Raw genomic sequence first — 25,264 nt, forward strand, 5'->3', positions numbered from 1 at the left:
TATTAATATCTCATAATTTATTTTTTTTGTATTATTTAATATTTAAAATATATATATATATATATATATTAATATATAAAGTATTTTTTTATAATTTTTGTAAATTTATTTATAAAAATTAATAGAAAAATTTAATAAATAATTAGGTTTTTATTTGATACTTAGTATTATTTAAAACATTATATTTTTCTATTGCTTTATTGATATTTTTATTGAAAAAATTATTATTAATAATGAATTATTAAAAAATAAAATTAATATTTTTTTCTATTATTATTTGTTTAGCTATAATAGACATACCGGTAGTTGTTATAAACAAATAACATTATAATGCAATTATTAATATATATAATTAATAAAATATATATTAATGTTTTTTTTAAGTAATAAATAATACTTATTATTAGTTTTTTAATAACAGTGTAAATAAATAATATTGATTGAAGTGTTTAAAATATTCACAACAAAATAATAATTTACTAATTAAAAAAATATTACATTTTATTTGTATATAAATTAAATTATATTTTTATTTACCTATTTATTTAAATTTTAAGTAAACATAACTATTTTGTATATTTTATGTTAATTAAAAACAAACAATAAGATAAAAACATAAATCTATATATTTTCTGATTTTACAAATTGAATTGTATTTTTATAAATTATTTTTTTTTATAAATTATTTATAAATAATAACAAAAATAAAATACATATAAACTTAATTTGTGTTACAGTATTTACAATGCTATAAAAAAATTGATAAAACTATTATTTTTTCTAAAGTTATAAATATATTGTAATAAAATGTAGTTTATTTTAAGTAATTAAATACTAATATGATAAATAAAATTAGGTTTATTTATATATATATATATTAAAAAATGAAATTTTGAACTTATATTACACTTTTATCATACAGTTTATACAGTATTTACAATTAATTTATAAAAAATATATAATTAAGTACTTTTTATACAATACTAGATATTGTAAATAAATTACCCATCAAGGTAAATTATTGCTCAATAATTTTATTATATAATAATAATAATAATAATAAATTTTTTTTGGGTTCAATTTAATAAGATAATAGTTTTATAACTTTTCATATCTATCTAATAATTATCATTTTAGTTTTTATTTTATTTTATTTTTGAAACTCAATTAATTTCTAATGAAAATTTATTAAACCGTATAAAAAATAAATCTAAATATGTATTAAGTGTAGTTATTTTTTTAAAAATTACATTAATTATTTTTTTTAACTAATGGACACTAAACAACTGGTAACCATACCGTCCCCATGGGATCGCATTAATATTATATCCAGATTTACTTTTAGGTTATTAATAATAATTTTTAGTGTTTAGTTTTGTTAGATTTTATCATAATATATATATATATATGTTTTTTATTAATTATTATTATTATTTATTTTTACTTACCTAATATAGTTGGGTATGGAGCCTATTTATACAGGCCCATAAAAAGGACCTGGACTTTACCGATCTATACCGGTGCTCAAAATCTGATGAAACTAAATACGTGCGCAACAAATTGGAAAGGTATGTATTAATTTTTTTTTAATTAAATTTTTATTATTATTATTTTTGTTGTAATAAATTATAAAACTCGTTATTGTTGACTATTTATAATAATATGTATTTTTTAAAAAAAAAACAAATAAATAATTTTTGTATACTATGCAAACTATTTTTTTAAAAAAAAACTATTATACAGAAATTGGATAACTGAGCAAGCTAGTTTTAAAAAAACTAGTAAACCACCCTCCCTGGCCCTGGCATTGTTCAAAACGTTTGCACCCGAACTACTACCATGGATATTGTTGAATACATTTCAGGTAATAATAATAATAATAATAATAATAATAATAATAATAATAATAATAATAATAATAATAATAATAATAATAATAATAATAATTAAAATTAAATTTATACATGGTCAATTTGATCAAAATTCAAGTTTTATTTTATTTATTTTATTGTAAAACTTGATTTTATTAGGAAGTCATCATCAAAGTCAGCGTACCGTTAATGTTGGGCTATGTTGTACGCTATTTTCAGGGCGACCCCCAAATTACTCGCCAGTGGGCCGTCTGGGCGGCGGTCGGTATTGTATTGATGTCAGTACTGGACCGGTTTGTTATCAATCATATTACCTATTGTTATACATTGCGTGTGGGTATGCGTATGAGAGTGGCCACATCGGCGCTTATCTATCGTAAGGTTAGTATTATACATACATACAGTACATACCAGTGCATTGGTTATATACTGTATTATATAAGTGCTGGTATATATATGGTGTATGCATTTTTTTGGGGGGGGGGTGAGAGTATTCGGGTTAGGGACAGGTATGTCCACTAGTCATTTAGTTTATATATATATTAGTTTATCTGATAAACCATATATTCAATTTAGGAAAAATGATCAAGGACATAATTGTAGATAATATTGTGACCCTAGATGGCCCACAGATCACACACACACTCACAACAGACTTCAACCAACCCTTCACTCTCATTGGACAACCCTTCAGGCCGTCCACTACTTAAGTGGACGACAGTTCACTTTTTCTCTCTCTCACAACAGCTCTCTTCACTCCTCAATTCAATCACAGCTCACTCACTGTTTTCTTGACATTCAAGCCTTCACTTGAATTTGCAATCAATCACTTGACAAAAATCTGAAACACAATTCAAACAACATTTTTTAACCAATTTTTATTTTTAATTTTTTTTTATTTTAAACAATAAATTGTTTTACCGATCAATTGGTTGTGTCCACTCATTCATTATCTCATCCACGGTCACAACTTGGCGCAGTCTTCAAGGATCGAACCACTTCACGACTGAAAAATTCAAACATTCATTCAAGCAATTCAAGTGAACTCAAGAAAACAAACCTCAACAACAATGGCTCCAAGAAAAAACAGCAGAAAAAATCGCAGAAACCAACTCAACGACACAATGAACACCAACGATGCAGACATGGCGTCGCCAACAGCATTGACTTCCGCTTCCGGTTCACATGGACTTCAAACACGTGGACAACAACAAATGAGAAGAAATGCTAGCGCCAACGCCATACAACACATGGTCTTCAACAACGACGATGAAGAGGACAATCAATCGAATCACAGCAGATCCAGAAACACTGGCCGACTCTGCGACACATTCTCAGGCAGCGATCCATTGGTCAAAGCCGATGATTGGTTGGCTCTCTTCACGTTAGTCACACGTGGTTTCTCAGATGACGACCGCATCACAGCACTTGGACGCCATGTCACAGGAGAGGCGATGAGATTTCTGGTGCGTGAAATTGCACCACAAGCCGACTCAATAACATGGGCTGAAGTCAAAGAGAAGATGATGAACCGGTTCGCCCGTGTCATCCGTCATCCATTGACTGAGGCCATGGAACGTGAGTTGAGATCAAACGAATCCATCGAATCGTATTTCAACGACAAAAAGCGACTCTTGGATTTGGCCGAACAATCAGACACCAATCAAGTGGCAATGTTGAACCATGGGATCACATCAACTATGACTCGAACACAAATCGCGTCTCAACGACCAAAGACTCCCGAGGAATGGTTTGCAATCGCTGCATCAATCGAAGAAAGTTTGAAAGTGAGGAAAGATCGCTCTCAAAAGCCCACAACAACGATCACACCGATCAACCACCTGGACAAAGACAACGACAGCAAAAAGTCTCCGACAAAGGATCCGATAGATCCAAAGAAGTTCGACAACAAACCACCGCCAGGCCCTTGCCCTGTATGCAAATTATTCGGCAAGAAAGAGATGCACTGGAAATCCGTGTGTCCAAAATGGGCCGAAATCTCAGGCACCGGTGGTGCGCCGAAACCTTCATCCACTGATGCTCCGCCTATGGCTGGCATCAATTGCCTTCGACCGATCAAAAAGTTTGATGCGCCGAAACCCTCAACAAAAGTCGCCGCTTCATCAGCGAGCGTCCATTGCCTTCAACCAATCGAAAAGGTTGTTGCGCCGATTCATTCACCAATGAATTCAATCATCCAATCAACAGATGCACCAAAAACAGTTGGCCTTCATCACATGAAGCATGAAGAGAATCCGCTGGATCTCATTTGGTTCACCACACATGTCAATGGCAGACAAGCGAAGGCATTCCTTGACTCTGGCTCTACAATCAGCGCCATCTCCAAATCGGCCGCTGATAGGATGGGCTTGCAGTGGGACACCCAGCGTTCAATTGCCATTAGACATGTGGACGGCACCGGCCGTACCCTCGGTCTTGTTGAAGCAATCATTGAATTGCATAACAAGACATTCCTTTTCGCCATTCAAGTGTTGGAACATCTGGAGCACGACATGCTCATTGGCCTCGACTTGGCCAAAGCCGCTGCTCTGGTTGTCAACTTCGGCACAATGGTTCAAAACAAAACATTTTCTCTTCACCAACTCAAGACACCAACACCCGCACCGAGAATTTCCAGACAATCAATCAAAAACATTGTCTACACAACGGATGTTCCGTCTCAATCAAATGTTGGATCTGTCAAAGAGATTGAACAAGAGATACAAATCAACAAAAATTTCATTCAGCCGACTCACCAACAGATATCACAAATCATCGACAACTCATCCAAAACATCCATCAGCGACAGCACTGGCTTCACATCGAAATTTTTGCACTGCGAGTTTTCATCAGCCCTTCCAACTGATGACACACTCGAAGAGGCCAGAAATCAGGCGACATTGAAGTCCAGAGCTCTGCAAATCAAAAGACATGAGAAAATTGAAAAACAAATGAACAAACAAACCTTTGAAATTTCAGATCAACAAAGAGTTGGCACAGAACTGTCACCACATTCATCGACATCTTGTGTTGTCCTGGAAAAACTAGGAGATGAAAGTGTGCGATTGGATCACATCGACATCATCGCTGGTGTTGTTGTGCGTTCATTCACAACACATTCATCAAGAGTGGCTCCATACATCTCCCGCGATGACAACATTTTGATCAACAATCATCCGATTCACTCATCTGACATAAACACTTCCACCACTTTTTCAACAACATTGACATCTCATGCAGACTCATCAACAACAAAGCCAACAGATGTTCATTCAAATCAAAAACACGGAAAATGTGATTCATTTTTAAAAAGGATGATCACATGTCAAACAAGCGCCTCATTTGAAAAAGTTTTGGATCAATCAAAGAACCCCATTAGACGCTACACGCTAGCGGTCGGCGGATGTGACCCTAGATGGCCCACAGATCACACACACACTCACAACAGACTTCAACCAACCCTTCACTCTCATTGGACAACCCTTCAGGCCGTCCACTACTTAAGTGGACGACAGTTCACTTTTTCTCTCTCTCACAACAGCTCTCTTCACTCTTCAATTCAATCACAGCTCACTCACTGTTTTCTTGACATTCAAGCCTTCACTTGAATTTGCAATCAATCACTTGACAAAAATCTGAAACACAATTCAAACAACATTTTTTAACCAATTTTTATTTTTAATTTTTTTTTATTTTAAACAATAAATTGTTTTACCGATCAATTGGTTGTGTCCACTCATTCATTATCTCATCCACGGTCACAATATTACTAACTCAACATTATTGTACTTGTAATCATTTTTTTATTAATTGATAAAACTAACTAGATAATAAAATAGTTATAACTATTATCTAGTTAATTTTACCAAAATTAATCAATGAACAAAAAAATGATCAATGAACAATAATGTTGAGTTATTAAAAATATTATCTACAATTATGTTCATGGTCATTTTTTTCAACAAACAAAAAAATATTGAATCTATGGTTTATCAGCTAAACTAATACTGTATATAAACTAAATGAATAGTGGGGACATACCTGTCTCCCACCCCCCACCCCCAAAAAAATGCATACACCATGGATTCACCAGCACTTGTATTAGAGGATAATATACAGTAAACTGTAAAACTATTTAAAAAAATTATTGAAATAATATATATATGATAATGAAATACAATTGTTTGTGTGATATTAAATAGTTATGTCATTAATTATTAATTACTTTTTTTTATTGTTTGTTTGTTTGGTTTGGTTTGTATAGTCAATGAAATTGAGTCGTTCATCGCTGGCAAAGACAACTGTCGGTCAAATTGTAAACATACTGTCCAATGATGTCAACCGTTTTGATGAGGTTTTTCATCAGTAGTAGAGAAAAATTGATACAAAAAAAATTATTAATCAATTATATATTGTATTTCAGTTTTCATTTTATGCCCAATCAATAGTGGTCGCACCACTACAGTCGGCACTAGTATTATATTTTCTATGGGGTGAACTCGGTTGGGCCTGTCTGGCCGGTATGGCTGTACTTATACTGTTCATACCCTTCCAGCTAACAGTGGGCGCACTGTTTCGACAAATACGGGGAAAGACTGCTGTTTTAACCGATAGTCGGATACGTATAATGAATGAGATTATTGGTGGTATGCGTGTCATTAAAATGTATACCTGGGAGATGGCGTTTGCACAGTTGGTTTCGGTTGTCCGCAAGTATGACAACTATCCCGGGATAAGCACTTATTATATAAACAACTTATTATCTAATTATATATAAACTTTATAATAGATCTGAAGTAAAGCGCATCCGAAACAGTAATTTCCTTAAAGGTATCAATCTTTCCGTATATTTTCTACTGCCACGTGTTATTGTCTACCCGTGTATACTGATGTATGTCCTGATGAATACTGGCCAGTTGGCTGCCGATACAGTGTTTGTTACTGTTTGCTATGTCAATACTATGCGCTTGATTATCGGTAAGGGTGTACCGTTTGTTATCGCCGCCACCAATGAACTAATAGTTGTTATCCGACGTATGGAGGTATCTATATATATATATTAATGGCATATACTGTACTAATTTGGTCTGGACTATATTGGGCCTGAAATAAAAAAATTATCATGCTAAGTTTTGTTTTTTGTTTATTAAAAAAAATTAGGAGTTCCTATTGCTTGATGATATCAAACAAATTGATGGAAAACCTAAAAAATTAGATGAACTAAAAGTTGATGATAATTATGATAAGAAAACTGGTGTTACCATTGATAATATAACTGCTCGTTGGACTAATGTATGGGAAATACTGTATATATATATATATATATATATATATATAGTTTGAACAATAATTATGAAATTATTTATTTATTTTTAATTTTAAATGTAATTATTTAAATAGGATGTGATTGAACCGACACTTAAGGATATTAGTGTTTGTGTAAAACCGGGACAATTGTTAGCCGTAATTGGACCGGTAGGCAGTGGAAAGGTATCAATCTTATTGTTAATTGATTTTTTTTATATATACTATTATTATTTATGACAATATTTCTAATCGTAGAGTTCGCTGTTGATGTCAGTCCTAAATGAGATGACAGTCGATTCGGGTTCACTACAAGTGTCGGGTCGGGTATCGTATGCACCCCAGGAGTCGTGGGCTTTCATTGCCAGTGTTCGCGATAACATATTGTTCGGTTCGGAGTATGACGAGCACCGGTACCAACAAGTGGTCAAAGTGTGTGCATTGGACAGGGATTTCAAATTGTTTCCGTTCGGCGATAAGACACTCGTGGGTGAAAAGGGTGTACTGTTGAGTGGCGGCCAAAAAGCACGTATCAATTTGGCCAGGGCACTATATCGTCAAGCAGATATCTATTTGTTGGACGACCCGTTATCGGCAGTTGATGCACAGGTAGCCAAACATATATTTCAAAAGTAAGTTAATTACAGTTATAGTTTTGTTATATACAAGCACTTGTTATACTATTAAAAACTAATTTAATTAAAACATTAATATATAACTAAATAGAAATTTTTACATTTTATATTATACTGTTATTTAACTATTAATATATTATTATTATTTTGTAAAAAAATATCAGAATAATCTATATTAACACTATTTGTTATTTAAATTTTATTAAAATTATTTATTATTATTATTTATTATTATTATTTATTATTATTATTTATTATTATTTATTATTATTATTATTAAATTATTTTTATTATTATTATTATTATTAAATTATTTTTATTATTATTATTATTAAATTATTATTATTATTATTAAATTATTATTATTATTATTAAATTATTTTTATAACTTATAGATATTGTATAATAATATTCAAATAGATAATATTTATATTAATTAATAATTAATACAGTTTTTTTTTAATAATAATGATTAAAACTACCATGATAAAAGTAATTTTTTTATTTTTTTATGAAAAAAAATTATTAATTTAATTTCAGATGTCTAATTGATTATCTAAAAGATAAGGCACGTATATTAGTAACACATCAGATACAGTTCCTTAAGGAAGCCCATAAGATACTGGTGCTCGACGAGGGCCGGTGTGTAGCACTGGGCAGCTATGATGAACTAAAACAGTCGGGTATTAATCTGATGTCATATCAGCGAACTACCGGTGCTGACCACATGAAAACTACTGGTGCTGGTGGTGGTGGTCGACCTATAATGAACCGTACGATTTCGTTTACGCCGTCAATGGTCAGCAGTATCAGCGAAGGATCCGACTTAGCTCACGAAGACATTGGTAAACAATCGACAAATTTGGACGACGAACCAGAAGTAAAAGCCGAAAGCAAAATGATCGGTAGTGTCGACTCAACCATCTATTGGGACTATATTAAGGCCGGTGCTGGACCTGTGCTGATGACCATAACGTTTCTGATGATTTTGTTGTCACAGTCGCTATATCAGGGAAGCGACTATTGGATGTCCTATTGGTAGATAAAAATTTAGATATATATTATAACTTAGATATACTGTAATTATTTATATGTGTTTATGATATATATATATATCAGGGTTGCTAAGTAGAGGGGTTGGTTAGGGTAAGACCTCTTACCCCCCCCCCTGAGATCGAGAATTTTTGGATCTTACCCTCCCCCCCTTGATCTGAAGCCAAAAAGTTAGGAATTTAGTGGGAAGTTATTGGGAAGTTATTGGGAAGTTATTGGGAAGTTATTGGGAAGTTATTGGGAAGTTATTGGGAAGTTATTTGGAAGTTATTGGGAAGTTATTGGAAAGTTATTGGGAAGTTATTGGGAAGTTATTGGGAAGTTATTGGGAAGTTATTGGGAAGTTATTGGGAAGTTATTGGGAAGTTATTGGGAAGTTATTTGGAAGTTATTGGAAAGTTATTGGAAAGTTATTGGAAAGTTATTGGGAAGTTATTTGGAAGTTATTGGGAAGTTATTGGGAAGTTATTGGGAAGTTATTGGGAAGTTATTGGGAAGTTATTGGGAAGTTATTGGGAAGTTATTGGGAATTTACTCAAATTTGAGAAAAAAATTTCGTTTAAAAATGTATTAAAAAAATTTTTCACACACCCCCTATACCCCCAAACTTTTTCGAGTTTTTTTTGTAATTTTACCCCATCCTATACCCACCACCCCCACCCCCTAAAAACAAAAACCTTTAGCAATCCTGATATATATATATATATATATATATATAAATATATATTTATTTTTTCAGGACAAACCATAATAACGATAACAATGACAACCGTAATATTATCATCTATTCGGCACTGATTGTAGGCCTGTGCGTGACATCACTGTTAGCCACTGTATCGTTTTATATGATGTGTATGCGGGCATCGATAATACTATATAGACGTATATTTTCAACACTATTGCGAGCACCCATACACGTGTTTGAGAGTTCACCGGCAGGTATTAAAAAAAACAGACATACCTATTAAAAATAAAAATCTATGATATAATTGGTATTTAAATTAAAAATTTTTAACTAATAATTTTCAGGCCGTATATTGAATCGGTTTGCCAAAGATACCGGTATTATTGATGAACAGTTACCGTCGACAGCATTTGACTTAATAATTGTAATGATTTAGTTAAATTGATTAAATTATATATATATATATATTTTATTTAAAATATTTTATATATAGTATAATATTATTATATATTAAATCTATTAAATATAATATATATATATATATATAGTATAATATTATTATATACTAAATATATAAAATACTATAATATTACAATATTTAAAAAAAAATTTAAATATAGTTATTAGTACAGTAATTATTATTATTATTAGTAATTTTTTTTGTTGATTACCGGTAACAGAATCTATGTCTAGTAATCGGTAATTTAATTATCAATGCAATAGTCAATTGGCTTCTGGTGTTTCCGGCTATACTATTACTGTTATTGGTATTCATGTGTCGGTATTTCTATATTAGGGCCGCCCGTGATATCAAACGACTGGAAGGCTTATGTATGTATTGTTTATACAGTAAATGTATATATTTAATGTAATTTCTAAATAATGTATTACTTAACTAATTGCTAATTAATTATCATTAATTAGCCAGAAGTCCTATCTATTCGCACGTAAGCAACACATTGGCCGGACTGTCGACCATCCGATCACAGGAAGCACAGCACATGTTTGAACGGCAGTTCGAGTACTACCAGAACGACAACACTTCCACCTATTTTCTGTTCATCTGTACGTCCCGTGCCTTCGGCGTACTAATGGACAGCATATGTCTGGTCTATATCGGCGCTGTTGTAGCCTTTGTAATGTCTCTGTCGGACAGTGTATCCGGCGGTAATGCCGGACTGGTATTGTCGTCGGCACTGACGTTGACCGGTACGACACAGTACGCGGTCAAGTGTTCGGCCGATCTCGAGTCCTATATGACTGCAGTGGAACGGGTGCTCGAATATACCCGAATCGATACGGAAGCCAATCTCGAGTCGACACCCGATAGAAAACCGTCAACCGATTGGCCACAAACGGGCGGTATTGAGTTTATCAAAATGAGTTTACAATACGCCGAATCGCCGGCACCGGTACTCAAAGAGATAACTGTATCGCTGAAAGGTGGGGAAAAAATCGGTGTCGTTGGTCGCACCGGTGCCGGCAAATCGTCAATAATAGCCGGTCTGTTCCGATTGACTGAACCCAGTGGTCAAATAGTTATCGACGGCATAGATATCCAGTCGATTGGTTTACACGATCTGAGACGTCAGATATCGATTATACCTCAAGAACCGGTTCTGTTCACGGGTTCGGTACGTAAAAACTTGGATCCATTCGATGAACAATCAGATGAAGAATTATGGTCAGCATTAGATGAGGTACAGCTCAGGGATGCAATCAGTCAATTGCCCGGTATGCTGGACGGTATAGTCAGCGAAGGTGGCAGTAATTTTAGTGTCGGTCAACGCCAACTGGTATGTCTGGCCAGAGCTATATTGCGTGACAATAGGATACTGGTGTTGGACGAGGCAACCGCTAATGTTGACCATCAAACCGATGCATTGATTCAGCGGACAATACGCGAAAAGTTTCGTAACTGTACTGTCATTACTATTGCTCACCGATTGAACACAATTATAGACTCGGATAAAGTGCTGGTAATAACCGGTGCTTTTAAATTTTAAACTTTTATTTTACTTTATTTTACTATTCAATTACTGTTAGGTTTTAGACGCGGGAGAAGTAGTTGAATACGGAATACCTTACAAACTGTTGGAATCGCATAACGGTCTGTTTACACGACTGGTCAGCCAAACGGGCAAACATATGGCCACTCGGTTGCGACAAATGGCCAAACATTACTATTCAAACAAATTTGACGTACAATTAGATGAAAGAGATTCTGAAAATTAATTAGAAATTTATAGATATAATTATGAGAGAAAAAAAATATAATTAATTACTAATTTATCTAATTTTATGTTTTAGTTAGTTTACATTAATTTAAATTTTAAAATTATTATATTTATTATTAAATTTTAAAATTATTATATTTATTATTAAATTTTAAAATTATTATATTTATTATTAATTTTTTGTTTGTTTTAATTAATTTTATGAATTTTGAACTTTGAAATTGAAATGAAATAAAATTTAATTAATGACAATATAAATCAATAATGTTTTAAAATTTTATTATTTTCTATAATAATTACAATAATACTGTATTATAAATTGAATAAATTATATTAAAATATATATAAATTTTTTAAACGTCTAAATCAAATAATTCATTTATATATATAAAGTTACATATATATATATATATATATATATATATATAATAAAATAATAAAAGTCAATAAATGTTATTCAATAATTTATATCAAAATTTTACATTACTTTTTTAAAATTATTTATTGAAATTTAACATTATTTCTAAAAATAAAAATATAAATCGAAATAATATAATTGATTATTGATTTTTATAATTATCTAAACAAAAAATAAAATAAAATATTAATCACTTTCCGAATCTAATTCATTGAATTGTACGTTAAATTTATCTGAATAGTAATGTTTTGCCATTTTATGCAACCGACTGGCCATACGATTGCCCGTTTGACTGACCAGTTGTCTGAACAGACCGTTGCCGGACTTCAACAGTATGTAAGGGATTCCGTATTCAATCACTTTTCCAGCGTCTAAAACCTACCGGTGTTTTTCAAATAGTAAAGTAAAAGATATTAAAAAAAATAAATTTATATTAAAAGCACCGGTTATTACCAGCACTTTATCCGAGTCTATAATTGTGTTCAATCGGTGAGCAATCGTAATGACAGTACAGTTGCAAAACTTTTTGCGTATTGTCCGCTGAATCAGTGCATCGGTTTGATGGTCAACATTAGCTGTTGCCTCGTCCAACACCAGTATCCTATTGTTACGCAATATAGCTCTGGCCAGACATACCAGTTGGCGTTGACCGACACTAAAATTACTGCCACCTTTGCTGATCATAGCGTCCAACATACCGGGCAATTGACTAATTGCCTCACATAGTTGTACCTCATCTAATGCTGACCATAATTTTTCGTCCGACTGTCCATCAAACAGATCCAAATTTTTGCGAACCGAACCCGTAAACAGAACCGGTTCCTGAGGTATAATCGATATCTGACGTCTCAGATCGTGTAAACCAATCGACTGGATATCGATGCCATCGATCAGAATCTGTCCGCCGTTTGGTTCAGTCAATCGGAACAGACCGGCTATTATTGACGATTTGCCGGCACCGGTACGTCCGATAATACCGATTTTTTCGCCGCTGTTTACTAGAAAATTTATATCTCTAAGTACCGGTGCCGGCGATTCTGGATACTGTAGACTCATTTCAATGAACTCGATTCGGCCTTTTTGTGGCCAATTAACTGATGGTTTTCTATCGGGTGTGGACTCGAGTTCGGCTTCCGGATCGATACGGGTGTAGTCGAGCACCCGTTCCACGGCTGTCATCAATGTTTCGACATCGGCTGAACATTTGACACAACGTTGTGTAGTACCGATCATAGCCAGCGAGGCTGTCAATAGTAGTCCAGCGTTACCGCCAGTCATACTACTGTCCGACAGAAACATTATATAAACCACAACAGCACTGATATAGAGTAGACATATGCTATCCATTAGCAGACCGAAGGCACGGGACATACAGCTCATCAAAAAATTTGTTGCTGTATTGTCATTCTGGTAGCACTCGAACTGCTGTTCAAATATGTGTTGGGCACCCATAGATCGGATGGTCGACAAACCGGCCAATGTATTGTTTACGTGCGAGTAGATTGGGCTTCGGGCTATAGGTATCAGTTTATTATTATCAGTACTAAATACACATACACATACACATACACATACACATACACATACACATACACATACACATACACATACACATACACATACACATACACATACACATACACATACACATACACATACACATACACATACACATACACATACACATACACATACACATACACATACACATACACATACACATACACATACACATACACATACACATACACATACACATACACATACACATACACATACACATACACATACACATACACATACACATACACATACACATACACATACACATACACTAACAATAAAACATTATATTTTACATACATATGCTTTCCAATCGTTTGATATCACGGGCAGCTTTAATATAGATATAGCGACACAAGATTACCAGTAATAATACAACTAATGCCGGAAACACCAGAAGCCAACTGACAATTGCATTGATCACTAATTTACCGATAATTAGCGATAGTTTCTGTGTTTTGAAAAAAAAACAATTTTTTTAACAAAAAAAATTATTATTATTATTATTATTATTATTTAATTACAAGTATAAAATCAAACGCTGTCGACGGTAACTGTTCATCAATACTACCGATATCTTTAGAAAATCGGTTAAGTATACGACCTAAACATATAAGAGTATATATATATATATATATATATTTATTTATTTATTATATATTATCATATGGTGTTTTACCTGCCGGTAAATGTTCAAACAAGTGTATGGGTGCTCTCAATAGTGTCTGAAATAAGCGCTTATGTAGTATTTTTGATGATCTCATACACATCATATAATATAATAAAGTAGCCAATAGTGATGTGACAAACAGGCCTACAATCAGTGCCGAATAGATTATAATATAACGGTTACTGTGGTTGTCATCATTTTGATTTGTTTGATTTGTCCTTATAAAAAACAATATATATAATTTATTAATGATTAAAAAAAATTATTATAAATATAAATCTACAAAAACATCATGTGTGTATGTATGTCTGTGTGTGTGTGTGTATAAGTATGTATATATATATATGTGTGTGTGTATGAGTATGAGTGTATATATATATATGCGTGTGTGTGTATGAGTATGTGTGTATATATATGCGTGTGTGTGTATGAGTATGTGTGTGTATATATATATGCGTGTGTGTGTATGAGTATATATATATGTGTGTGTATAAGTATGTATATATATATATGTGTATGTATGTGTATGAGTATGTGTGTATATGTGTGTTTTTGTACTGATATTTTTAACAATATCAACGATAACAAAAAAAATAAAAAAAAAATAAAACAATATCTATTTATTTATTTTTTTAGTACCAATAAGACAGCCAACAATCGATTCCTTGATATAGTGTTTGCGACAAAATTATCATTGAAATCATTGTCAACATTAGCAGCGGTCCTCCGGCGCCGGCCTTAATATAATCCCAATAGACATTAGTATCGATACTACCTATCATTTTAGTTTCGTGTTTGACTTCCGGTTTGTCTAAATTTGATATCTTATTGATGATGATATCGTGATTGTCCGGCACATCCATGTTGTTGTTGTTGTTGTTGTTGACCATTACATGTGATAAACTGTTCCCATGTTGTTGTTGATGATGATGATTATCATCTGCTAATACACTAGTATTTAGGTTTTCACTATTTTGCTGATATAATATTAGTGTAACACTTTGTCGTCTAAGCTTATCATAATTGCCCAGTGCTATACATCGACCCTGATCATCCAGCTCAAGTATTTTATCAGATTTTTGTATCAATTGGATCTGATGGGTGACCAGTATGCAGGCCTTATCTTTTAAATAATCAATTATGCATCTGATATCAAAAAAAAAAAAAAAAAAAAATCAAATTAAATAGTAAATGTATTATACATGGTATAAAATATTAATTTGATTGTAATAATTATTGTAATACTAATGTATACAGTATATACAGTATATACACTACTATAATTAATTGACAAAGTTTACTACAGTATTATAAAATAAATAAACTAATTAATTATAAACTAGCTTGATTATTAATTTGTTATATAATTAAAAAATTTATAAGTAATTATTTAAAAAAATATCACAATGTATATACAGACTGTATACTATAATTAATTGGCAAAGTTTACTACAGTATTATAAAATTAATAAACTAATTAATTAAAAACTAGCTTGATAATTAATTTGTTATATAATAAACAAAATAAAATTAATTATTTTTTTTTAAATATATTGTAATTTCCTAATACTGTAATTAGTAATACTGTATATATACTGTAGTTAAATAACAGTATAAATAAAATTAAAAAATTTTTTTTTTATTTAGTTATGTTATTCATTCAATCAAGTTTTTTTCAATAGTATATTAAATGCTTGTATTATATAACAACAAGTATAACTGTAAAATATATTACTTGTTATATATATGTTTGGCCACTTGTGCGTCCACTGCCGATAACGGGTCGTCCAACAAATAGATATCTGCCTGACGATACAGTGCCCTGGCCAAACTGATACGCGATTTTTGGCCGCCACTCAACAGTACACCCTTTTCGCCGACCAATGTCCGATCGCCGAACGGAAACAATTGGAAATCCCTGTCCAATGCACACACATTGACTACTTGTTGGTACCGGTGCTCGTCATACACGGAACCAAACAATATGTTATCGCGAACACTGGCAATGAAAGCCCACGACTCTTGCGGTGCATAGGATACCCGACCCGACACTTGCATTGAACCCGAATCCAGTGTCATCTCGTTTAGCACTGACATCAATAGTGAACTCTAAATGTTAATTAAAAATTTTCAATTATTTTTATTTTTTTTGTTGTTGAAATAAATTTTATTTTTAAAAAATGATAATAACTATTACTAGACATTACCTTTCCACTGCCTACCGGTCCGATAACGGTTAACAATTGTCCCGGTTTTAAACAAACATTGATTTCATTGAGCGTCGGCTTAGTTACCTCCTGGTAATACCGGTTAATATATATACACAAAAAAAATAAAATTATTATTATTATTATTACAATTATGATTAAATTTTTTTTTTAAATATATATACATTAGTCCAACGGGCAGTCATATTGACAATGAAAACGCCTTTATTAGGAAACAATTTTCTAGTCTTATAGTTATAGTTATCAATATGATGTTTGATATCATCGAGCAATAGTAACTCCTATTTAAAAAAAAAATAAATAATTATTTAGATAATAAAAAAGGTGTCGTTCACATATTACGTTCGCACTTGAGGGGTGAGGGTGGGATGGGTGGGGTTAGCCAAAGCGAACTTTTGCGAACGAGGGGGGAGGGGTAGGGATTTTAATTTCTAGTGGTGGTGGGGAGTGGGGAGGGGTAGTGGTTAGGAACAAGCGAACGTATTTTATTAATTAAATGATTACATGCGAACATAGGGGAGGAGGGGGAGGGAGGGGTTTAGATTACTTAAAAAGTGCGAACGTAATATGCGAACAGCCCCAAATAGATTTTTTACAAATGTTTTTTTATCGGATACCTCTATACGTTTGATAACAACTAGAAGTTCATTGGTTGACGATATAAAAATCGGTAAACATTTGCCTAATGTTGGCCGCATTATACTGGCGTAGCTAACGGTAACAAACACAATGTCGGCCGTCAATCGGTGGCCGCCATTATTGTTGTTCAGCCATACGTACACCAGTAGACACGGGTAGACAATCATTGGCGGTAATAGAAAATACATGAATATATTGAAACCGTTAAACAGATTAGTTAAATAAATTAGTTTCAATTCAGATCTATTGATAATTACAGGTAATTATAGGATAATTTTTGATAAACAAAAAAAACAATAAAACAAAATTAATTGCAGTAAACTAATTGTTAGGCGTGGTTCACATATTACGTTCGCACTTTGTAAGAAATCTAGACCCCTTCCTTCCCCTATGTTCGCAATTGTTCGCATGTAGTCATTTAACAAAATTACGTTCGCTTATCCCTAACTGCTACCCACCCCCCACCCCACCCCACCACAAGAAATAAGATATTATCTATATGCGAACGTTCTTAAAGTCTCTACCCCTCCCCTCCCCCTCGTTCGCAAAAGTTCACTATGGCTAACCCCCCCCCCCCATCCCCTCAAGTGCGAACGTAATATGTGAACAACGCCTTCGATATTTTTTTGTTTGTTTTATAATAAATAATTAAATTTTATTAAATTTCATTTATAAAATTTTAATACTTGCGGACAACCGAAACTAACTGTCCAAAAGCCAACTCCCAGGTATACATTTTGATGACACGCATACCACCAATAATCTCATTCATTAGACATAATCGCTGATCGGTTAGCGAAGCAGTCCTGTGCCGTATCTGTCGAAACAGTGTCCCGACTATTATCAGCTGATAGACAATAAACACAATGATGACTACGATACTGGCCAGACAACAGGCCCGACCCAATTGTGACCATTGAAAATACAGTATGATTGACGTCTGTAACGGTGCTATTAGTATTGTATGCAAATAGATTGCATACTAAATAAATGTACCAAAAAAAAAATAATAAAAAGGAAATAATAATTAAAAAAAAAATAATATAATAATATTTATGTATTTTTTTTTTGGCTACTGATGCTATCATCAAACAAAAACCTCATCAAAACGGTTGACATCATTGGACAGTATGTTCAGTATTTGACCGACGCTTGTCTTTGCCAGCGATGAACGACTCAATTTCATTGACTTTACAAACAAAACAAAACAAAAAATAAAATAAATTATTTCAAAATAAACCAAATATTTAATATAAGGCTTATATTATAAGCCGATAAGCGATCTATTTGGGAATTTAATGGGAATTTAATGGGAATTTATTGGAAATTTATTGGGAATTTATTGAGAATTTATTGGGGATTTATTGGGAATTTATTGAGAATTTATTGGGGATTTATTGGGAATTTAATGGGAATTTACTAAGATTTTGTTGGGAATTTAGTGGAAATTTAGTGGGGATTTATTGGTAAGTTATTAGGAATTTAATGGGAATTTACTCAAATTTGGCAAAAAAAAATTGTATATACTTTACGATAGATAAGAGCTGATGTAGCCACTCTCATACCCATACCAAGTTTATATAAATAAGTAGCTATTATTGAATTTATAATTAGTTTGTCGACCAACGACTCCAATACAATACCGACCGCCGACCAGATGGCCCACTGGCGGCTAATCTGGGGGTCGCCCTGAAAATAGCGTATAACTTGGCTCAACATAATTGGCAAACTTAAAACAATGAAGATTTCCTTAAAATTTTTTAGACACAAAAAAAATATTATTATTATTATTATTAAACAAAATTTTACGAAATATTTTCAGACAGAGAGAGAGAGAGAGAGAGAGAGAGAGAGAGAGAGAGAAATAAATGATTAATTTTATACTATTTTTTTAACAAACATATTATATACTTGTATTATAATAACCAATAGATATATTAGATATTCGGGTGCATATGTTTTCAACAATGCAATGGCCAGCGATGGTGACCTTTTAGTGGCCAACTCATTGATCCAGTTTCTACAATATATATAAAATACATATTTATATTATAAGTTTATCATAATAGTTATATTATTATATTAATAATTATTTAGTATGTTATAAATAGACTGGGGGGTGATCCAAAAAAAATGTTACTTTTCCAGATTGTTGCGCAAACTGGCCGTTTCATCCGATTTTGAGCACCGGTATATATCGCTAAACTCCAGATCCTTTTTATGGGCCCGAATAAATAGACCCCAAAGCCAACTGTTAATATATATTGTATAAACAATAACAACAAAATAAAATAAAATTTATTACTATAATTAGACACTATATACAGTATATATATATCAATATATATTATTAACATAATTATAGCTAATAATTATATATATATATACTATAGATGTTAACTCCCTATAAATATATATACAATATATTTAAATAATTTTCAATTTTTTAAATTTATTTAGAAAATTATATATTTTTTTTAACTTGGTAATATTTACACTTGATAACAATAACACTATATAATTTATTATTATTATTTTTTTTTTAAATAAATATCCCAGGTACTTATTAAATTACCTGAATGTGATTCGCGATATAATATTAATGCGATCCCATGGGGACGGTATGGTTACCAGTGGTTTAGTGTCCATTAGTTTTGTTGTAGTTGTTGTTTTTCAAATATAATTTATAAACAAATTTTTTTAGTTAATTATTTTTTTAGTTAATTATTTTTTTAGTTAATTATTTTTTTTTGTTATATAATAATGTTATCTTTAGTAATAATTAAATAATGAAATATATTTCTAATATGTTTTTATTTTGAAAAATTTCAATATTAATATTATATTGTAATTTAAGTTTAAATGTATTAATACTATGACTATATCTTTAAAAAACATATATAACTATAAGTCTACAAAATAACTGTTAATATATTATAATATATTTGTTTAATAAATAGTGTTTTAGACAATTAATTATTTAATTACATATTTAAATTAGTTTTTTTTCAAAAATAAAATTATGTTAAATTTTGAATATTTAAATTATTAAATAACTTTTATAGACTTTTAAATAACTTATATATATATATAAATAAATAATTTATTTGATTTAGAGGTACAAAAAAATTTATATATTTTAATTTATTAAATGTACAATACTAGTACAGTATTATTGTAATTTTTTATATATTAAAATATTTAAATTTAAAAACATTTATTGATTTTTGTTGTCATTAATTTTATTTAATAAAAATTTTTTTATTAAAAAAACTAATTATAATATTTTATTTAAATATTATAAACTAATTATAAATTAAATAAATTAAGTGATACTAATTTATTCAATAAAGTATCTGTCAATTACAACAATTAATACATAATATAAAAATAAAATAAAAGACAATTTGCTAAATAAAAAAAACAATAATTACTTTTACGTGATTTTTAAAAAATAAATATATTTTGTAAATGTTTAATATCTTTTAATAGCTTTAAAATAAATTAATACAAATAAAATTTATAATTAATAAACTAAAATTTAATTAGTTATTACAAATGTCTATTTAACAATAATCATTAACAATTAAAAATATATATATATATACAATCAAATAATAAATAATCAAATAATAAATAATTTTTAATTGTGATGATAAATATTTTTAATTTATTACCTAGCTTATTGTTTAAGTTATTATTTTTTTTTGAATTAAAAATGTATCATGTATCAATAAGTATCCAGTCGATTGGTTTAAATTATATAATCAATTATATTATTTAATTTAGATTTATGTTTTTTTAATAGAAACAATGTTAAATTTTGAATAAATAATTTTAAAATTATATTTATTTTAGTTTATTTTCTTTCATAAATACTATTAAACATTTATAAAAATAATAGTTAAATTTCATGTAAAATTAATTAATTATTTTTTAATTTTTAGTTGATATGCTTAATATACTTTTATTTAAATATATTATATTATATGTTAATCAATAATATTACTAATATCACTTAAGTTATTGAATTTATAATTGTATTTTATAATACAGTAATATTTCAATAAAATTTTTCAAATTATTATTATATGATTTATGTATTTTTTTTATTATTAATAAAACATGAATTACACATTGAATTCAATATTTATAATTTAATTAAATAAGTAATTAAATTTTGAAAAATTTATTCAAATTATTATTTTTAATAAGATATTTATAATGTATTACATAAACTGTTTTTTTAATTAATCATTATAATTATTATGCTCATTATACCTGTATATTAATAATGCATTTTTTATTTTATTTTTTAATTAAATCATTTAAAAGTATAGGTATGCCAATATTGTAATTAATACCAATAATAATAATTATTATTATAATTAAATATAAAATTATTAAATATAATTATTATATAAAATTATTAAATATAATTATTAATATTATATAAAATTTTATATTATATTTTTTTTAAAAAACAAACAAAACTAATGGACACTAAACCACTGGTAACCATACCGTCCCCATGGGATGACATAAATATTATATCACGAATCACATTCAGGTAATTAATTATCTAGTTTTTTTTGTATACCCTGGTAACATTGGTAACACTAAATTTAACCTGTACATTTATATAAATTGATAATTTTTAGACGCCATCAACTAAATACTGTATATATATAATATAAATATTATTACTAGAATATAGAATATAATATTAAAATTTTAATTTAATTAATTTTTTTATAAATTATAATATTGATATTTATTTTTTTTTTGTTTTGCTAAATTAGCTGGGTATGGAGCTTATTTATCCGGGCACATAAAAAGGACCTGGAGTTTACTGACTTATACCGGTGCTCCAAATCGGATGAAACCGATTGTTTGCGCAACAAATTGGAAAAGTTAGTTTTAATTATGATAATTATGATAATAATATTTAATTAATTAATTAAAATTGAAAAAAAGTAAATAAATTACGTAGCTTATAATTAATTAATTATTATTTTTTATTATTAAAATTATTTATAGTTAACCTAGTTAACACTTATATTGTTTTTAAAAATTATTATTCAATAATAAAATTATTTAACTAATATACAGTACAGTTTACTGAATAAAATATTTATAATTAAATACAAATTATTTATATATAGTATATCTAATTTATATATTTAATTATATATATATATATATATATAAATTAATAGAAACTGGAACAATGAGCTAGCTAATAAAAAACAACCATCATTGGCTATTGCATTGTTTAAAACAATTGTTAACGAATATTTAGCATGCTTATTTTGAATGACAATCCAGGTAATAATAATAATAATAATAATTTTTAGTGGGAATTTAGTGGAAATTTAGTGGGAATTTAGTGGGAATTTAGTGGGAATTTAGTGGGAATTTAGTGGGAATTTAGTGGGAATTTAGTGGGAATTTAGTGGGAATTTAGTGGGAATTTAGTGGGAATTTAGTGGGAATTTAGTGGGAATTTAGTGGGAATTTAGTGGGAATTTAGTGGGAATTTAGTGGGAATTTGGCAAAAATTATAGTTTAAAAATGTAATAAAAAATGTTCACACACCCCCTATACCCCAAACAGTTTGGCCAGGGCTATCTATCGTCAAGCAGATATCTATTTATTGGACGACCCGTTATCGGCAGTGGACACACAGGTAGCTAAACATATATTTCAAGAGTAAGTAGTAATGGGTTATATAAGCATTTAAATACAACTGTATTATAACTAATTTAATAAAATTATAACTAATTTAATAAAATTATAACTAATTTAATTAATTAAAACATTTTATATTATGCTATTATTTAGCTAAATATTTAAAAAAAATTATTTATAATTTTATTTAACTATTAGTTGACTATTAATTAACTATTGATAAAAAGTTATTTAATTAATTTTTTGTGTTATTATTTTTTTATAAATTTTTTTAATTAAATTATTTTAAATTTTTATTATTTATGATTTAACAAAAATTATTTTTTATACAAATTTATTATTACAAAGATGTTTAATAGATTATCTGAAAGATAAGGCACGCATACTAGTCACACACAGTATATAAATTAGCCAATAGTAGCACCGATATGATGACGTAAAATGTGACGAAAAAATGTAAAAAACTTAATACTAACAATGCTATGAAGTCTAACTGTCAAAAATTTGACAAAATCACTAAAAGGATTGCCAACTATGTAGGAGTTTAGAGAAAAAAAATAATGAAATAAAGCAAAATAAGTTTAAATTTATTATTATTATAATATATTAATATAGATAAGGAAAATAATATTAAAAATGTAATAATTTATAAATAAAAATAAATTGTTTATATTATAAAAATTAATATTAAACAGTTAAATAACTTGTTAATACAAATTAATTTTAATAATATCTCTACAATTATATAATAATGAAATGTTTATATTTGCTACAATTTTACAAACATGAAAATAAAAATATTCGTTTTTAAAAAATTAAACTAAAAATACTTTTAAAAATTAGTCAGATTTATTAACTAATATGTATAATAAAAAAATTTATGACCAGCCATATATTTTAATATAATTTTTAAAAAAAATATAAATTAACTTTGGATATCAGTATTTTTATTTAAAATTTTTAATATATTTTAAATCTTAAATTATTATTGTTTTTTTATTTAATTTAATTTAATATAATTGATTTTTTTTATTAAATTTCTAATTTTGTTTTCTTAATTTATTGTAATTTTTTGTTTTATTTTAATAAAAATAAGCTAAATAGATATTTAAATAGTATCTTCATTTTTTATGTACATTTGGTAATCCTATTTGTGATGTCACACTATTATCGGTACCTACACTATTACTTTATACACTGGTCACACATCAGATCCAATATTTACATACAGAAGCCCATAAGATACTGGTTCTGGACGATGGCCGATGTCTAGCTCAGGGCAGCTATGATCAGCTAATCGGGTCGGGTATAGATCTGATGTAATATCAGCAGCGAACCGGTGATGACAACAACACCAACACCAATGGCTTAGCTGATGTGGTCGATGATGACAGTGATGTTAATCAATGTCATATAAAGGCAATCACATGCCAACCATCCATAATAAACAATCAACAAATCAATGATAACTTAGATAATAGTAGTCAACAAATTATAGACAATTCAATGACACATACGATGATGATTAACAACAATAATAACATCAAAGACAACATTCATAATAATAATAAAATGTTAAATAATTTAGACGAACCGAAAATACTACCCGAAAACCAAATGATCGATAGTATCGACATTAATGTCTATTTGAATTATCTGAAAGCCCGTACCGGACATGATTATCACAATCGCTATATCAGGGAAGCGACTATTGGCTACTTTATTGCATACATCAAACATCAAAACCAATCGGTTGCCGTCGTTGTTGTCGTTGTTGACAATCAATCAAATAAAATAAACCAATCGGTGGCCGTCGGTGTTGACAATCAATCAAATAAAACAAACCAATCGGTGGCCGTCGGTGTTGTCGGTGATGACAATCAATCAAATAAAACAAACCAATCGGTGGCCGTCGGTGTTGACAATCAATCAAATAGAACAAACCAATCGGTGGCCGTCGGTGTTGTCGGTGTTGACAATCAATCAAATAAAACAAACCAATCGGTGGCCGTCGGTGTTGTCGGTGTTGACAATCAATCAAATAAAACAAACCAATCGGTGGCCGTCGGTGTTGTCGGTGTTGACAATCAATCAAATAAAACAAACCAATCGGTGGCCGTCGGTGTTGACAATCAATCAAATAGAACAAACCAATCGGTGGCCGTCGGTGTTGTTGGTGTTGCAATCAATTAAATAAAACAAACCAATCGGTGGCCGTCGGTGTTGTCGGTGTTGACAATCAATCAAATAAAACAAACCAATCGGTGGCC

At 29.9% G+C, this 25,264-nt stretch overlaps 3 protein-coding genes across 3 annotated transcripts; 1 reads left to right on the forward strand and 2 right to left on the reverse strand.

Moving 5' to 3' along the window:
• Nucleotides 1-1,271: 1,271 nt before the first annotated feature.
• LOC128956850 (ATP-binding cassette sub-family C member 4-like) lies at nt 1,272-11,807 on the forward strand. The gene is made up of 16 exons (XM_054302565.1): nt 1,272-1,345; nt 1,458-1,568; nt 1,744-1,864; nt 2,031-2,252; nt 6,136-6,225; nt 6,295-6,584; nt 6,661-6,913; nt 7,032-7,163; nt 7,272-7,361; nt 7,434-7,807; nt 8,351-8,848; nt 9,603-9,802; nt 9,893-9,972; nt 10,229-10,379; nt 10,473-11,527; nt 11,595-11,807. The coding sequence occupies exons 1-16, from the start codon at nt 1,272-1,274 to the stop codon at nt 11,781-11,783; spliced, it is 3,930 nt and encodes a 1,309-aa protein (XP_054158540.1). The 3' UTR covers nt 11,784-11,807.
• Nucleotides 11,808-12,389: 582 nt separating this feature from the next.
• Nucleotides 12,390-13,655, reverse strand: LOC128956859 (probable multidrug resistance-associated protein lethal(2)03659). The gene is made up of 2 exons (XM_054302575.1): nt 12,657-13,655; nt 12,390-12,581 (listed from the first exon to the last, which is right to left on the reverse strand). Exons 1-2 carry the CDS (start codon nt 13,653-13,655, stop codon nt 12,390-12,392), a joined length of 1,191 nt encoding a protein of 396 aa, XP_054158550.1.
• A 505-nt stretch (nt 13,656-14,160) lies between these two features.
• Nucleotides 14,161-18,422, reverse strand: LOC128956870 (ATP-binding cassette sub-family C member 4-like; the record flags this gene model as incomplete). Its single annotated transcript, XM_054302586.1, has 10 exons — nt 18,414-18,422; nt 17,990-18,285; nt 17,282-17,546; nt 16,829-16,945; nt 16,644-16,733; nt 16,172-16,545; nt 15,076-15,582; nt 14,446-14,654; nt 14,291-14,370; nt 14,161-14,217 (listed from the first exon to the last, which is right to left on the reverse strand). Coding segments are annotated over exons 1-10 (2,004 nt in total), but the record flags the coding sequence as incomplete, so codon positions are not given.
• Nucleotides 18,423-25,264: the final 6,842 nt, after the last annotated feature.

This window comes from Oppia nitens, unplaced genomic scaffold, assembly GCF_028296485.1.
Source record: "Oppia nitens isolate AA-2021 unplaced genomic scaffold, nextdenovo-longstitch-racon4-pilon3 scaffold12_pilon_pilon_pilon, whole genome shotgun sequence".
In the NCBI taxonomy this organism is placed as follows: Eukaryota; Metazoa; Arthropoda; class Arachnida; order Sarcoptiformes; family Oppiidae; genus Oppia; species Oppia nitens.

Bases quoted from the DNA above. Each gene is read 5' to 3' on its own strand.
- LOC128956850 (XM_054302565.1), top strand. From the start codon at position 1,272: ATGGACACTAAACAACTGGTAACCATACCGTCCCCATGGGATCGCATT. The intron at 1,865-2,030 runs GTAATAATAATA...TGATTTTATTAG, and splicing joins TATTGTTGAATACATTTCAG to GAAGTCATCATCAAAGTCAG. The intron at 9,803-9,892 runs GTATTAAAAAAA...AATAATTTTCAG, and splicing joins GTTTGAGAGTTCACCGGCAG to GCCGTATATTGAATCGGTTT.
- LOC128956859 (XM_054302575.1), bottom strand. From the start codon at position 13,655: ATGGGTGCCCAACACATATTTGAACAGCAGTTCGAGTGCTACCAGAAT. The intron at 12,582-12,656 runs GTAATAACCGGT...AAACACCGGTAG, and splicing joins TAGACTCGGATAAAGTGCTG to GTTTTAGACGCTGGAAAAGT.